General features: G+C 37.9%; 1 protein-coding gene across 1 annotated transcript; it reads left to right on the top strand.

Annotated features, from left to right (window-relative positions):
• The first annotated feature begins 5,351 nt into the window (after window positions 1–5,351).
• FAM177B (family with sequence similarity 177 member B) lies at window positions 5,352–12,528 on the top strand. The gene is made up of 5 exons (XM_081325860.1): window positions 5,352–5,534; window positions 6,948–7,106; window positions 8,217–8,283; window positions 9,269–9,366; window positions 11,117–12,528. Exons 1-5 carry the CDS (start codon window positions 5,505–5,507, stop codon window positions 11,312–11,314), a joined length of 552 nt encoding a protein of 183 aa, XP_081181986.1. The 5' UTR covers window positions 5,352–5,504; the 3' UTR covers window positions 11,315–12,528.
• Window positions 12,529–16,466: the final 3,938 nt, after the last annotated feature.

Raw genomic sequence — 16,466 nt, 5'->3', positions numbered from 1 at the left:
CAGCTTACAATTTAAGCACAAACCAATGTGCTTAGCATTTAGATGAGCAGGCATTAGATTCTGGAACAAATAAAGGTGAATGCAAGGGATGAGGTTGAGGCTCTGCGCGGGGTTTTTTAAGGTCTGCACAACAATGAAGGAAACAAGACAATAACGTATTACTTTGTTTTAAAGACAAATTATTCAAGCCTCGAGTTATTTAGAATAAACCACATTTTAAGCAAGAGGAAAATACTGTTGAGCACAGGAAAGTTCTAGACAGTATAAATTAAGTCCCTGCAGGTATACAGATTTTTGCACTTCAAATTTTACAAAGGAAATCATAGCAAAAGTGATTTCAGATCTAATGGTTGATTTTATGTGGGCACTTTCTAGGGAGTTACTTTTAAGTACTGCTGTGTCAAATCAGTAAGCATATTTTCCTAAATAAAGGAGGCTTTCCATAATAAATTCTATTTATTAAACATTTAGATTTATGACACAAGGTAATAACTGAATATGTGAAAAAATCCCTGAGCAAAAAGTATTAAAGCATGTTAAATTAGAGAAACTGGTACACAAGAGTGAGTTTTATTGATGTAATTGGAAAGATAGATACCAGAAGATTCAGAAAGATGATACCAAGAACAAGTCTCGTTTGGGAGTAAAAACTGAAATTCAAAGCATGCTTTTTATCTCTGCTTATGTCACTTGGTTTCCACCTCTGTTCACATGTGAGAGATTTGTCCTGTAAGACTTCAGCAATATTGTTTCATGGTATACAGAACTAGAAACAAGGCTGTTTTGAGTATTTTGTGCAGTTACATTACTATATATCTTCCTTCTATATGTACTAACTAGAAACTTCCAGTATGCAGTTTGTTGGCAACAGTTGTGTACTTGCTGCCAGCAGAAAACATTGCTGTTTTTCAGTCTCTGACATTAAAAAATCAATAATAGGTAAGTTACAGCTAAGATATTTAAGGACTTTTCACATGGAATTTGATTTCATTAAAATTTTAATTTCAAAATGGAGAATTCCAGATAATGTGTACTTGGCATAATTGACATCAAATCTGGTAATTTATATATTGGATTTGTTTAAGTTTATGGTAACTTCTATAAACTTCTCTGACTTGTTTTTTTGGACCTATATTTGAAGACAGTGGGCATATTTAATGTAGTTTAGGGATATCACCTAGCACCTTTGGGAATCCTAATATCAAAATGTTTAGGCATTTATTTTGCCCCATTTGTGTTTATTCATTAAACTGATGTGTTTGTCCTATTACAATCCTATGTTTTGACTGTCACCAAAAATCAAGTCAATATTTTCCTGCTTACTTGAAATAAACAAGATAAATCAGTCACAAGAAAATATTTGAATTATGAACATAAATATGTTCTGTACATATTTTACTAGATACGTAAAGATCTTGAGGATATCCAAGCACTTCTCAATGGTGATCAAATGGATCTGAGCTACACAATGTATAGTAAGGAACTGTAGTCTTGATAAACCTGGTTGGTAATACGTTGTATGATGCATTTCATTTAGAGTTATTGTACATTTTGAGAGATTTTATTCATTCAGTTCCACATATTTGCGCAGCCATGTTTTGTTTCTTTAACAGTTGGACAAAAGGTTACAATATTATCAGTTTCACTATAAATATCTTAAAGGTTTGCAACAATTAAATAAGTATTACAAAATATAAATGATCTAATCTGCAGACATCAGGTTTTTTTTTAATGTATTCATTTTTTGAGGGAAGGATTCAGAAAGTCATCTTGCTGTGTTAAAAAACATTTTGTTGCATCATTGTTAAGGTTTCCCAGGAAATTATTGGTTAATGATATGGGAAATAACATACTGTCAGAATTGCTAAATTTTAAAAAGCATAGACCTAATCAATAATTAGGATGGAAACACTGGGAAGCTTACATAAAATTGGAAGTTGAAGTAATGTTTATTTTTAAACGGCTTCCTAACACATCTACAATTAGAACGTAATATTTGTGACGATTCAACTATTTTAAATTATTTTGGTTGCGTGTGCATGCATACACACATGGTCACACAAATCCAGACATACCCTCCCTCCCACACACAATTCTGTCTTTTTCTGAAAACTCCCCAGTTATATTATGTTTGGAATATGAATAAATTAACTTTAATGTTTGGCCATTGCAGAATGCAGACAAATGCATCTTCACATGCTGTTTGATTGTTGTTGCATTTTGTCCTGATCCTGGCCTTTAGGCTTTAATTATATCAATAAAATATAAATTAAAGTACTCCTTGTTTGATTTTTCAGGATAAAATATTTACCATTATTTTGACTCCTATATATTACAGAAAATATGATTTTGAATGAGACATAACATTTTACACTCTTAAGATATATGTATGTGTATATATAGGTTTACTTTCAACAAATGTACTTTTCTCATTAAAAATGATCAAATTATTCACTATCAATATGTTCCATGTTCAATATTTTAAAATTGTTTCTTTGTATGTTTGCATATTTTTAGATGAATTAGAGCTGGGTTTTCTATCTATACAAGATGGAAATTGGACGTACTGTTTACATGTTGAGTTGCTTTGTTTTACACCTGTGTGCCTGGGAGGCCGCATCCAGGGCTGCTGATCAGCTGGCAACTCTGTACGGCCAGCCCCAACCTCCGCCGATGGGCTCCAGTCCACAGAGCTCCCGGCGGGTCGACACAGCAAGGCTGGGCACAATGCCGGGAGGCCACATCCGGGGCCGCCGATCAGCTGGCGACTCCATATGGCTGGCTCTGACCTCCGCCGATGGGCTCCAGTCCACAGAGAGCTCCTGGTGGGTTGACGGCTTCCCGGCGGCAGCCCCGGATGGTGAGGCTGGGAGGGAGGTGGCAGCCCAGCGCTGGGGTTCCCCCCCTCCTTTGTGTGTTGGGCTCATGGGGCTCGACGTAACCGTTACCACCTTCCCCGCAAACAAGTGAGCTGGGCAGGAGCCCAGGCAACACCGGCACTTCCGGCTTTTCTGCAGCGCAGACCCGAGGGTTGCTTCATTCCTGCTTGGCCTTTCGCAGGACCCGGACTGCCTCCACTGGTGGGAAATGCGGTGCTTCTTTTTCCGCAGCGGTGGAGCGCAGGCGTCTTTGCCTCTGCTTTGTTCTGCTGGAGAAACCCTTGTCTTTCAAGAGAGGCAGAGGATGAGTCCTCGGGGAGGGCGCACGCCATCTGGCTGCTTTGCTTTCCCCTCTGTAAAACTGGGCACCTCGGGAAGAGGAGAGTGGGAAAAGTCTCGAGCCCCGGGAGGCAACATGAGGGCTGTGAGAGGTATCGTAAGCTCGCGGGGGGGGGAGAGGAAAAGAAGATGGAAGAGAGTGAGGCCGCAACAGAGAGAATGAAAGAAGGGAAAAGAAGGGCGGTTGTGAGGTTGGCGCTCAGGGCCACGATGCAAATGGTTTCAAACACCTGCTGAGGGAGTGGATGGCTCTGTCCCCTTCAGGCTTGTGCTTGCTTGTGAAGTAAGAAGAGGGGGGAAAGGGCGACATGGATCCTGCATTAGAAGAAGTCAATCCGGTTGCTGCACAATGAGTCCTGGGGAGGGCGGGGCCTCGCTCTGCGCCTGTGCTCTTCGCAGCGCCCTCGGTAGGGTTCCTGCAGGCCACCAAGCAGCATGTTTTCTGCGAGATGGGAAGGAGCGGAGCGGGGGGGAGGAAGGCGACGCCGCGTACCACCAGCCAGGTGCTCGTGTACCACCGGTTGAAAAGCCCTGTTTTAGAGAGTCATTGAGGCCACTTGGGGGTTTGTCTGTGTCCTCAGGGTCACCTGAATAGTGCAGATGGGTGTGGAGCCTTCTTGGAACTGCTGAAAGGACTGTGTTGTGGAGCTGTACTTTCTGCAGGATGTTTTCTGACCTGTGTCCCTTCACAGTTGAACAGAGGTGTAGGCTGTTGGGGGTTAGTCTGTGTTGTCTGCATCTCAAACTGAAGCGCAAATGGTTCCTGTAACCTGCAATTTTTCTGGGAATCCATTCAGTTAGAGCTAAAGAAGCTTTTTGGATGAGAAAAAACAAGAAAGTCCAGTTGCCTTTTGAAAAAACACCTTTGGGACCTGTGTTTTGTAATTTCTGATGCTGCATAGTGTTCTTTCCAGAACTGATGTATTCTTTTCACATAAACCATTCTCATTGGACTTGATGTGTAATGCTAAATCATTTTTTTCATTTTCAATCTTCATATATTTGCAGTGGGTAACCAATTTATGGTTGGTCATTATTACTATTGAAGGGCTATAGAAGGGAGAAAGAATTAATTGGAGGGCTATTGAAAAATCAAACAAAACAAATGTATACTTTGTTTTAGTTTCTCCACAGGGCACTGTTGCACTGTGAGATTTGTTTATTAAAACCCAATGTTTTGGGGCACAAGCTGCTATTATTATTCTTGTTGTTATTATTATTATTACAGCATAAGCTTTCATGGATCAAAGTCATAATGTGGAGAGAAGAAGAAACAAATGATGTTAGAGAGAGAGAATATAGAATGGTTTAGAACTCAAGGGTTTTTTTTATTTCATGACACTTATCTGGAAATAAATGCAAAGAGATTGGTAGAAAAACTTCAACAAGTCCATCTTTATTTGCAGCTGCATCCAAAATTCTTAACTTTGCAGTGGGGTACCCCTTCAATCACTGCCCTCTATTGAAAATATCAAAAAGGAAATATATATGAAGACACACGTGTCTTATTCTCAATTTGCACACAGCAAACAGTAACGTGTTTTTTTCTAGGGTATTTGCAGAGAGGGGTCCCAAAAAATCAATGTGGCAACCCCAACCATATGATTGGAGCCCTGCTACATATTGTGCCATATTGGTTTTTTTTTAAAATTCCTCCCCAGCATCCTTGTTTTCTCTTCTTATATTGTTCCCTCAGTCACCTTAAGAAGTTAGCACGCAGCAAGTTATGTCACAATGTCTTAAAAGACATGGCAATGCTATAAAGCAGCCCATAGATGGCATAGCATCTACGGTTCCAGGTAATGTGGCTTTTCAACATAAGTGCAGTGTTTGTTTGTGGCTGATTAGACCTGTTGAAAAAGAATTGTACTCCCGGAACTTCTAAACCACACAAGCATTTGACTTAAAAAGGCTGTGGCGGTGGGGAGGGGGGGGAATGGACCATAGAAAACAAGGTGCTGAAGATAGCTCCCCAAAATGGGAATGTATTGATTGTAATCATGTGTAGCCATTTTTTAAAGTCTCATTTTACATTCCTTTAGCTTTCTGGTTATCACTATAAATATTTAGATTTGGTAATTAAACTACGGAAGAGGAGAAAGTCCAGCCCACATTTCAAACCTGACCAACCCTTGTTGACAAAGGGATAGCCTGGTCTATTATACTGCTTTTTTTCAGCTGGCCTCCTTTGAAATGTTCTTTTTTTCCAAAATTTCTCTGCATCGACTGTCAGTGATGTGTTACACATCTCCTATCTCAGCATTATTTTAATCAGATATTATTTCCATGATGGACAATACCAAAAAAACTCTAAAGGTGAGTTCTTGTTCTGCTCTTTCAAATCTTGATTGCTTTAAAGTCGATACAGGAGGAAATTCTTTGTGTTTTTCAAAAACTTTATAATCTTTGGTGCAACAATGACTTGAAAGATAATGCTGAAGAATACATTTGTAGTTTGGGGAAACCTGTTATTATACAACAAAAATGCATAAAATTATTAAAATGTGTGCTGATGTGCAATCTTCCTTAATGGGATTGAAAATTTACTGCTGATAGTTAAGCATTGTTTTGAAACAAGCTGAATATAGCTGAAGGATGGATTTAGAGATGAAGAATCAAGCATGCTTCATTTTCTCTCGTTTCCTTTGGCCTTCAATCATAAGGAAAGTTAACTGGAATGCTTACAATTGTTTTTGTGTACTGTATATGCGTCATATCATGATGGGTAGCAAGTAAGTACATATTAATCATAAGGACACTATTTGGCTTAGGAGTATCTGAATAATCCTTTGGCACAAGCTTTTTCAACATTGTGCAAAGAACAGAATTTACTCTTGATTTTTTTGTGGGGTGTGTGTGAGAAATGAGAGAGCAATGGAAGTTTTATGTGTGTGTATTGATTTACCAGCCCATCTGGAATGAACAGTAAAAGTACATATAGCTAACCCTCCTTATTTTCAAGCATTATTGTACATAATATAACAAATCAATGCCAAAATAGTAAATCTGATTTTTGGTTCACATTAAAATGGATAGTTTCATCTTCTAATGGTCATAACAATTGATGATATTATTATACCAAAGGTTCCAACTTATTTCAAAGGAGTATCTCTTTGTTAGAGGCCTGAAAGAACAAATGAATACACATAAATCTCCAGGAACAACACATATAAACACACCCTAAAAGAATGAGAGAAAACAGCATGAAGAAATTGGGATTTATGATATAATAAAGCGTATATTTTGTTCATGCTAATTTCTTTCTTATTTCTCACCTAATTGATTAATGTGTTTCCTTTTTTCGTTGCTCAATGTCCTCAACACAATATTTACAAAATTTAGATCAGACTTTCCTCACTTGCTTCAGAGGTTTTGGTTTAATTTTAGAAGCCATCAAATGAAATTTTCAAAGCTGAACATGTCTGTTTTCATTCTGTGAGGTCCTTGGTGGTCGCTGAGCTTGGTTGCTTTTCTTTTCTTTTCTTTTTGGCAGACGTTTCATTACCTAACTAGGAGATAGGATAACATCATTGATGATGTTACCTAGTTTGGTAATGAAACATCTGGAGGAAAATAACCAAGATCAAAGAGCCCCAAGGACCCCACAGTTCAACCCTGAGCTACAAATATGATGTTTTTATTCTATTTTTAGAAGATGAAATAAAAATCAGAGTTTTCATCTTTTCCTAAAATTGTTTTGGCTGAGTTGATTTTCCTTTTGATGAACAGGAGGAAGTGAATGACAGAAAGGAACTGGGAGATAATACTCGAAAGGAAAATGAATCTCCTGGAAAGATCATCTATTTTGCAAATGGTGAAACGATGGAAGAGTGCAGTTCAGAAGAAGAAGATGTTGAGGAAAGCAATCAGAAGCCATTACTTGACACTGTGAGTTGTTGATGATGAGGAGGAGGAGGAGGAGGATTAATAGTAGTAGTCAGGGCTTTTTTTCTCATAGAACGCCCAGAACGGCGTTCCGGCACCTTTTTTGGATGGAACCTTGTAGGATAGGCAAGGCGGGTTGTATGACATGTGTGAGTTCCGGCACCTTTTTCTTATACAAAAAAAGCACTGGTAGTAGTAGTAACTATTTGAATGGCTGCTGAGACATTAGTGCAACTATGGATCCTCCTCTTTTTTATCACTGAAAATCAACAGCAACACAATTGCTGATCATTTCAGCAGCAATCACCTAGGAAAGTTTTTCCTGTAATCTGGGGTTTGTTACTGTCATTTGAAAAAGTTAGTTTTTTACTCATTCTTTAGAAAGGGAAGAAAGAAAAGAAAGGAGCAGACCAACCCCAATAACACAAATGCTAAGAATTTTTCATGAAGTAAATGAGATGAACTTCAGAAATATTTTAGAATCAGCTTGTGGACCTTTCACATATCGTTTCTAAGTACCTCACTAGATGATAAATGATGTGCATGTTTTCAAATATGTGAAAAAAAACTATATGAAAGTATATTGTCTGCAAAAATCTTTATGTCTAACTGCTGGATTTCTTGGCTGCTGATAAAGGCGATATATTTTACTCATGTAATATTAAATATTAATTCATAGCTTTGAATGTTTTATTTTGGCCCCACTTACCTTTCATTAGAAACTCTGCTATTTTATAGACATTCTATTTCACGGGCACAAGGAGGCTATTGTTTATTCATGAAAAAGGATAAAAAGGGAAGATAAGCTAGACAAATAATGTTGGTAGGGTGGGAGGAGGGGAAGGAATTGCCCTATTACTACAGTATTACTTTTTTGTTCGGGATTTTTTTTTTCAGGAAAGTGATGCTTTTCTTTATATAATGTAAGAATGAAATTTCAGCAAAAGTGACCACTTGATTGTAGTTTTGATACAGCAATAACTTCCTCTTTCTCTTTTTGCAACTGAAACCTATGATCTTGATCTGAAATGCATCCTCACAGTATGACTGCTTTGTAGCAGCTATGGATGAGTCTCCGTATTGTTACCAACAGACCTCTGGCTTTATTCACAGGCCAATCTCTCTTGGGGTAATTACCTACAAAGTTGGGTACATCAAATTGTAGCCACAGCACTTTTTGGTAAGTATATTGTTGTGTGTGTGTGTGGGGTTTAAGTGTAAGTGATAGGCTGGTAAGATAAGAATTTTTAGTACGTCATCAGCAATTCCTGAGAAAACCTATGTTCTTACACCTTTATAAAGAAATTAATTTTGGATAAAAATTTGGTGGAATATGCAGAAGATCTTCAAGCAAAGGATAAAGTTTTGTCCGCAATTGTTTTTGTTGGGCATAATTACAGATGCTACTGTTGTGGACACTAAGTTGATGTTGAATTTAATTACAGCAGCAAGACTTTTAATAGGTCAATATTGGAAGAAGGAGGAATTGCCGACTATAGAAGAATGGACTTTAAAGGTTTCTGACCTGGCAGAAATGGCAAAGATCTCGGCTTATCTGAAAGATCACTCGCAAGAACGTTATATTATGGAGTGGAAAAAATGGATTGAATATATCCAGAACAAATATGGGACTAAAAAGTTTCATTTAGCATTTGAATAAGTCTTCCTTTCTATTTTTTTTCTTTTTTTTCCTATATGAAATATTAGTATTGCTTGTAGTTATCTTATATGAGCTAGAGAGTGATAGATTTAAGAATTTATTGTTGGTAGCATATGGATGCTTATGATTGTTCTTTGTTTTTATGCCCTGTACTTAGCTCTGGGAAGTCGGGGGGGGGGGGAGGGGGGAAAGGGGGGGAGGGGTAGGGAGGGATAGGTAGGGGAGGGGGAGGGGGGATTGTTAAAGGTAAAATGTATTTTAAAACTTTTCAATAAAAAAAAGAAATTAATAATGGACTGTGCCCCAGCCATAGAATTTATTTTCTTCTTCCAACAACCAGAAAGTAAACTGCATGTGATAGGAAAGAATTTGTGGACTAATACAGGACACTCTCTACTACTAGATGCTCTGATTATATCCATACTCCACATACACATTTGCATATCTGCACACACAAAAATCTATGACTTGTTCAAATTACTTTTTCCCCCAATATCCTTAACAGCTTGTGAATTTCTTGGTGGGAAATTTGTCACATTCCTTGGACTCAATGAATCTAAATATCAGTATGCAGTGGATGAATACTACAGGACACAAAACAAGGTAAATATAACAAATGCAATGTAAGGGCATGAAGCAATTTGTTGACCACCAAGATTTGGGGATTAAATTTTAAGTTGTATTATACCCGAAATATGAAGTATTGGGGCTCCCAAAATCCTGGAATGAAACAGAAGGGATGATGTAATGATTTTTAATTTTAGCTCTATTAAGAGGCTGACCCACCTAAATAATGTTAATGCTTGCACGTCATATATCACATTGCTCGGTTTGTGTCTGGATGTTTTATCCTTGGGGTGGACAAGCTTCTGCCTTAATGTATTCTTGGGTTTAAACTGTCCATATTCTGGACAGAGGGGACCACTAGTTTGAAAAGAGGGGTCAAAGAGGCCATCTATGTTAAAACTGGACAGCCCTCACTCAACCGAGGGGGAAGGGAAGGATCATTCTAGCTGTCTGACTAGAAAAAACAGAGAAAACGAATGAGGGATTTTGCCCTAAATTTCTAATATATTTTCATTTTAAAAATAGATTTGCTAGAATTCTTGTTATCCTATTTTCCATCTAATAAATGTCAGAGATGTTATATTCTCATTCTCGGATTAACTGTTTCCCATCCAGTTTTCAAGGGGAAAAAAAGCCTGATATTAATATATGCTTCCTGTTGTCCTTAAACTACTCATCAATCACTGAATTGAAATCTGAGCTTAAATTCTAACATTACTAATCAGGTATTTTGCAAAGTACTACATAGTACTTTGATTCATGGCCCAGAATCTTGATCCTTGTAAGCTAAAACTGTACCTTGTGAACAATTTTTTCTTTTAATAACTTTCAGAGAATTCAGAGCAAAATTACTGTTTAGCTGGTCATGTTGAGAAACCTGTTTGCTCTATAAAGTTGGTATTTTATTGGAGGCTCAGCTACTTAAAATCTGACCATGTGATAGTGTAGCTAGAACCATATGCCACAAATGCAATTAGCTTAGGAAGAGTAAAGTAAAACCTGGCTTTAAAAAAAACAGTGAATGTGGATCCTTGAGTATCATAACATAGAAACTTTGGCTATGTTAACAGTAAAACCCAGAAGTATTTGTACAATCAGACAATAACAATGGCCCTTTTTCCACAGATGACAGATAGAGGGAAAATCCATCCTATTGTACCAAGTGGGATAACCGACACTGATTGTTCTATATTTTTTTTTAAAAAAAGAGCTTCTATATTAATTCTAGTAATCTAATAGAAGATCGTTCCACCCTCACCGCACCCATAAGATCAACCCCCATAGAGTAGCCATGGTCAATGTTCCAAAAATGTAATATATGGGATCAGAAAAAAAATCATATAATTAAGGTGACTTATGAAAAGAAGACCTTTGATGGAGAACACTAATGCAGACATACCCAAAAAGTTGTGTGTTCTTTCTATAATGTTCATACAGTATTATTAAGGCATTCTGTATGCTTCATTTTGAAGGAGCAGAGAAAATCTCGGTGCTGATACTTTTTTGAGTGCATAGTCCACCCTATTCCACTAAGTTCAAGTCTTTCCACATTAATTAGACTATGGATTGATTTGGTTATCTATGCATGAATCAAACGCATGTTCAGTTTCATTTTAAATCAGCATTGTCTAATAAAACACATAATATAAATTCTACAAAAGCATCCTATTAAAAACATATCTGAGAAGAAAAGTAATGGGAAACCTGTGGTTATCAGTCATTCTTGCCTCCCTCCATCAAGACTTTCTAGAATATATTTTGTTTTTACAATGCATAATTTTTCCAGAAAAATGAAAGTGATGAAGATGGTGAAGAGATGTCAGAAATGAAGGAGACAACCACATCAAATGAAACATACCACCTAGAAATGAAGCAGCTAAGATATGGGTCTATTAATTGCAACAATATCCCATTCCTTCCTCAGAAAGACACTGTTGCAAATGTAAATGAACTTGAAGAAAATGGGCTGCAAAATCTAAAATAAATCAAAATTACGGGATATAAAAAGTGCATGGTTACTTTTGGCTAGATCAAAATATCTAATCCTCAGGTACATGTACTGAGAGGTTAAATCAGTTCTCTTGGTGGATTGTTTGATCTTTATGGATTAAATTGGACTGTTTTAGACCACACTGCCATATATATCAACATTACTACTGTTATTATTTCTGGATTGTGCTTGGTTAAATTTTGTTTTTGGTTCTACCACTCAGAGCCATGTTATGGGCTGGGTAGAAATATAAATTGGTTAAATAAATAATCAATATATAAACCAATCTTTTTAGGGGGAAATCAAGAAAAAATACCATAGGAGGATCTATTGTATAAGCTAATACTAATATAACAAACAGTGAAACACCTTCACTTTAATAGTCTGTTTATGAATTGAACTGCATTTGTTTTATGTTGTAACAGTTCAATCATTACACCTTCATGATTATAAATATATATCTTTCATGGGCATCTCTAGGCTAAGATGGGCTATACACCAAATAAATAATAAAAGGAACTAATGTTTATTGAAAACTCCAGTAATGATCGGCAGGATTCCCTGAAAGATTTTTCCAACTGCTGTTCCTAAAGCATATTGTTCTCAAGCAAAAGAGATTGTGGTCTAGGCCCTGCTCACATTCCAATGGGCAAGTGGATTCTGTGTGAGCTTCATGCATTCCAGAATTTATTTATAGTGTGGAAAATGAAAATATTGGCTATTGCTTTTTTATGCAAGGTTTAGGCCCAGGTAGACTGAATCAGGCCTCATGGACAAAGTATTGAACCAAAGTCTGTGCTATGCTTAATTTTGCAGTTTGCAATTGTATTTTATTTAATATGATTTTGCTAAGCTTCCTTGTTTCAAATATATTTAGAAGATAAGGACTGGAACAGTAAGAAATAGGGAACTGAAAGTAGCTGATGGATGCAGGTTCCAATGTACATGGAATATGTGGAAAGTTATGTTCAGCAGAAGATCAGCAGGAGGTCAGTAAAAAGTCAGCAAAAGTCAGTGGACCATCTGACTACAGTCTTAGAACGAGAAAGGGTATAAAGGGTTGGGACTGGACCTGATTGATTTGCCATTGGCCTATAGCTGTCCTTTTGGAATCTGCTATGCCATATGGTCCTCACTTATTAATGTAGGTGATGTTGTGTTATTATGCTTGCCATGTTCCAAATCATTAGCAAAATAAACCTCTGAATCTTAAAGTAAGAATTATTGTTTTGTGTTGCTGTCTCTTGTCTTTTCCATTGGGTTTTTCCACGACAATAGGTATTCCTCAACTTATGGCTCCAATTGGGACTGGAATTTTAGTTATAACTCATGACTGTCATAAGTCAAGGCACCCACACTTTATGATTTTATGACTGTTTTCAAAATGTTAAGTAAATCATGCAGGCATAAGTCCAAATTCGTTCCTCTGAATGGGTACTTTTTGCCAAAAAATGACAAAAAAAATAATCACAAATTGCTATCACATGACTGAGGAACACTGCAACCAGCTGCAAGTGTGAACTAGTTGCCATGAGCCCAAAATGTAGTCATGGGATCTTAGAGAGGGCATGTGTATGACAATTTATGATGGCCAGAAGTGCCTTATGGAGGAGTGATTTCTGATGCTGCCTGCCAACTTCCCACAAGCAAAATCAATGGGAAATCTGGCAGGAAGATGGAAATCACTCCCACTCCACTGCTGCACCCAATCAGTTGGTGGCAAAGTCTAATGGGGGAATGGTGATTGGCTGCTTTGGAACAGAGGCTGAAATTTGAAATCTCTTAATGGCAGCAGGCAGCAAGGGAAGGACGAGAGAGTGAGTCAGATCCATGCTGGTCAGATAAGATTGGCTGTGCCGCACTGGTGGTTGATGGGTGAGCCCTCTTCCTCTCTGGGCAGAGGGGGCCCTCAAAGACATACTGGGATGGGGAAGAGATGCAGTTTTCTTTGCAATCCGCAGCTCCCTGTCCCAGTCTTGTTCTTTTTACAGCTGCAGATTAGAGCAACTGTTTTCAATCTAGTAACCTTTAGATCTGTTGGACTTTAATTTTTATTATGCCCAGCTAACACAGACATCTTGTCTTGGAATTACAGGCTTGGTTGTCCAGTGTATCAATAGACAACCCAGATGAGGCAGGCTAGATTAGACTTTTACAAACAAAAAATCAAAGGTTCTGAAAGTCTGTAAAGATATGCAGAAATAAAGAAAAGCTTTCAAATAAACAGCAATGCTGGATATTTGTGAAAAACTTCTCAAAGACACTGTCCATCAATTTTAAAGCAATGATTATATCTTTCACCTCAAGATGGCACTAAATAACAAGCTGCAACTTCTGGCGCACAGGCATGATAAAAAGCAAAGCCGGATACAGCTGATATATGGAGGGGCAAATCTCTAAAACATGACTTGGGCAATACTTTTGGTAGGATACTCTGCATATTTGATAGAATATGCAGTAGAATATGCAGTACTTACTTGTATCACTCTGGGGAGGGGAAGACTAGCCTATTTTCTCCGTTATCCTCATGACTGAGTCTTACTCTACAATGGAAATCCTTAATGTGTAGGAACAACTGGACTTTTGAGTACTATTCTAATTCTGTGAATGTTACCACACTTAGCTAATGAAGAGTTCTGAAGAATTAAGAACACTTTCAGTAGGCCTGAGACATTTTCCTTGGTCCTAAAGAGAATGCTATTGAGTGAACGGCAGATTCTGCTATTTTTATAACAAGGTGCTTAGTTCTCACTAATGCCACTTTCACTTATTCCAAGATTTTCCCAAACTTGGATGGCATACAACAGGGGTCCCCAACCTGTGGGCCATGGCCCACTACCGGGCCATGGCCTATTTGCAAGCGGGCCACATGACTGGCAGGCTGGCGAGTGTGCATCCCCACTTGTGTGAGTGGTGCCTCAAAGCTTCTCTCTTGTATGAGCGGAGCTGTGCAGGCACACGCACTGGCCCACCACTCATGGGGCCCAGTTCCCCTCCCTCTCCCCCGCCCAGCCAGGCCGCCAAGCTGCAAACGTTGGGGACCGCTGGCATACAATTCAACCTGAAAATGGCTCATTTCTTCTTTTTGTCCTGTGTTAAAAAGCACACAGCATGTTTCCTCTCAATAGTTTTGGTCCTGCAGTTGCTTTCAACTAGTCCAATAACTGTCATGCAGGCCACAAAGACATGAGCTACGCTAGCCCCCTTCCTTACAGCATGGAGACTGAAGTTATTCAAACTTCAGAAACTCTAAAAGCAACTCCAATGTGACATTCAGTAGCTCAGGGAAAGATACTCACATTGAGACATTGTTGTCAGCAATGTCTCTCAATGGAAGATCATTCAAGATGGTTTCATCGTCTGGGGAAGATCTCCTTTAGCTTAGAAAGTAATAGCAATTATTCTGTACAAGGAAGGAAGCATGTCTGACAGCCAAAAAGAGTGGAGTAGATCTAGACTAGTCGCCAACAGCAGGTGGAGTGGCAATGGTGGATGAAGATATAAAGTAGGTGGGGATAACTGGGGAATAACTGTCAGGACTGTTTTTGTTTTTAAAAATTTGCAAATTAATTTGCAAATTATACAAATCACTAACTTTTAGTAAACATGTCACCAAAATTCACACAAGTAGTTGGAGAGGTCTACAGGTGCCACAAAACCCGAAAAGAGGCTGCACTAATGCCAAGCACCTGTAAATCCTAACAAATGCAATGAGATTTATTTCTGAAAAGGTAACAAAAGGAAGACAATGAACTGAACTGGTTATATTCTCATTTCAGCAAAATCATTTTTCTAATGTTATGTACAGAATAAAGCTTAGATTTAAGGGTTGAATGAATACATTAGACTGATTGTGTGTAAAATGCAAATGGCTAAATGGTTGTCTCTGATCAATCAAGCAGAAAATATATTTTAAATACACATTCTTAAATATTTTCCCTTTTTTACTCAAAGTTTTATTGGTTTACAATACACGATACAATGGAAATACAAAAGTAAATACCAGTAGTGGAAAAGACAGGGAAGGGAAAAGGGAGTAGAGAAGTGAGATGGGGGGGGGGGGAGAGAAAAAAGGCATTGACTTCCGACTTCCTTTGGTGCAATAGGGTATCAACTTCAAACCTCAACTATACAAAATAATATAAACTAGCCATTTCAATAACATCAAACAATAACATTCTAAAATATTTTCTAAAGAGCAAGCTCTCTTTTTGTGAGTTATTGCTCTTTACATGTATCAGAAAACATGCCTGCTAGGTTGAATAGGAGAAGCCAATGTGTTTTACAGATTCATTGCAAGTTCCAAGATAGACAGTCACATCAGACTGCCTTGGTCAAAAGTCAGTTCTATGTGCATAAAGAGGTAGGGACCAGGTGTGGCTTAGAAAGCTGCCTTATATTCAGGCACATAACCTGTCAATCTAGCCTTGTTTTTAATCTGCTTCAATTCAGTAATGATCTTCTCTACTCAGGTTATTGTCAGCCTTTCGAGGTAGTCTAGACAAGAAGTATCAACCATGAGTATTAACACTACCTTTACTGTAAGGTTACAGTAAGAGAATTTTGTGAGTCTGAAAATACTGTCTCTTGCCTCCCTTAGTTTCACTTTCCTGAAAAGTATGGAAGATCCCTTCTGAGATGCTTTTTCCACCCCAATCCCTCCTTTGGACTCAGATTTCATTTATCAGACTATTATCTAATCTGGGGCTCATCTGTCCCCCCAAAGTCATTCCCACATACCATTGCAGATACCAACATGCACACTTGAATGTTAGTTTACAGGCTAATAATAGCATCACTGAAGTTTCATTCCACATTCCACAAAAATACAAAAGCCATACAGGCAATTATTAGGAAAGGATCTACCACTATTGCAATATCTTTAACTGAATTATTGCTGGTCATATTTAGAATACTGCATCAAGATTGGGTCATTGCATTTAAAAATAAATACAAGAGCTGGATAAGGTGCAGAAAAAAGCATACAAAAAGGCAAATGAGCAACAGTTCCATGAAGGAAGCTTATGAAATTTGGGGCTGAAATATAAACAAGAAAAGACTTGCTAGCTATGTAAAATTATACCTGGCATTCAATAAGCAGCTACAAAGAATATTTTCCTGCAAAATACTGGAATGTAGGGTCAAC

Source organism: Vipera berus (genome assembly GCF_964194415.1).
Source record: "Vipera berus genome assembly, chromosome: 1".
Taxonomy (NCBI): Eukaryota; Metazoa; Chordata; class Lepidosauria; order Squamata; family Viperidae; genus Vipera; species Vipera berus.
The sequence above is the reverse complement of the archived record's forward strand: the minus strand, read 5'-3'. Positions and strand labels throughout refer to the sequence as shown.

Bases quoted from the DNA above. Each gene is read 5' to 3' on its own strand.
- FAM177B (XM_081325860.1), top strand. From the start codon at position 5,505: ATGATGGACAATACCAAAAAAACTCTAAAG. The intron at 5,535-6,947 runs GTGAGTTCTTGT...TTTGATGAACAG, and splicing joins ATACCAAAAAAACTCTAAAG to GAGGAAGTGAATGACAGAAA. The intron at 8,284-9,268 runs GTAAGTATATTG...TATCCTTAACAG, and splicing joins TGTAGCCACAGCACTTTTTG to CTTGTGAATTTCTTGGTGGG.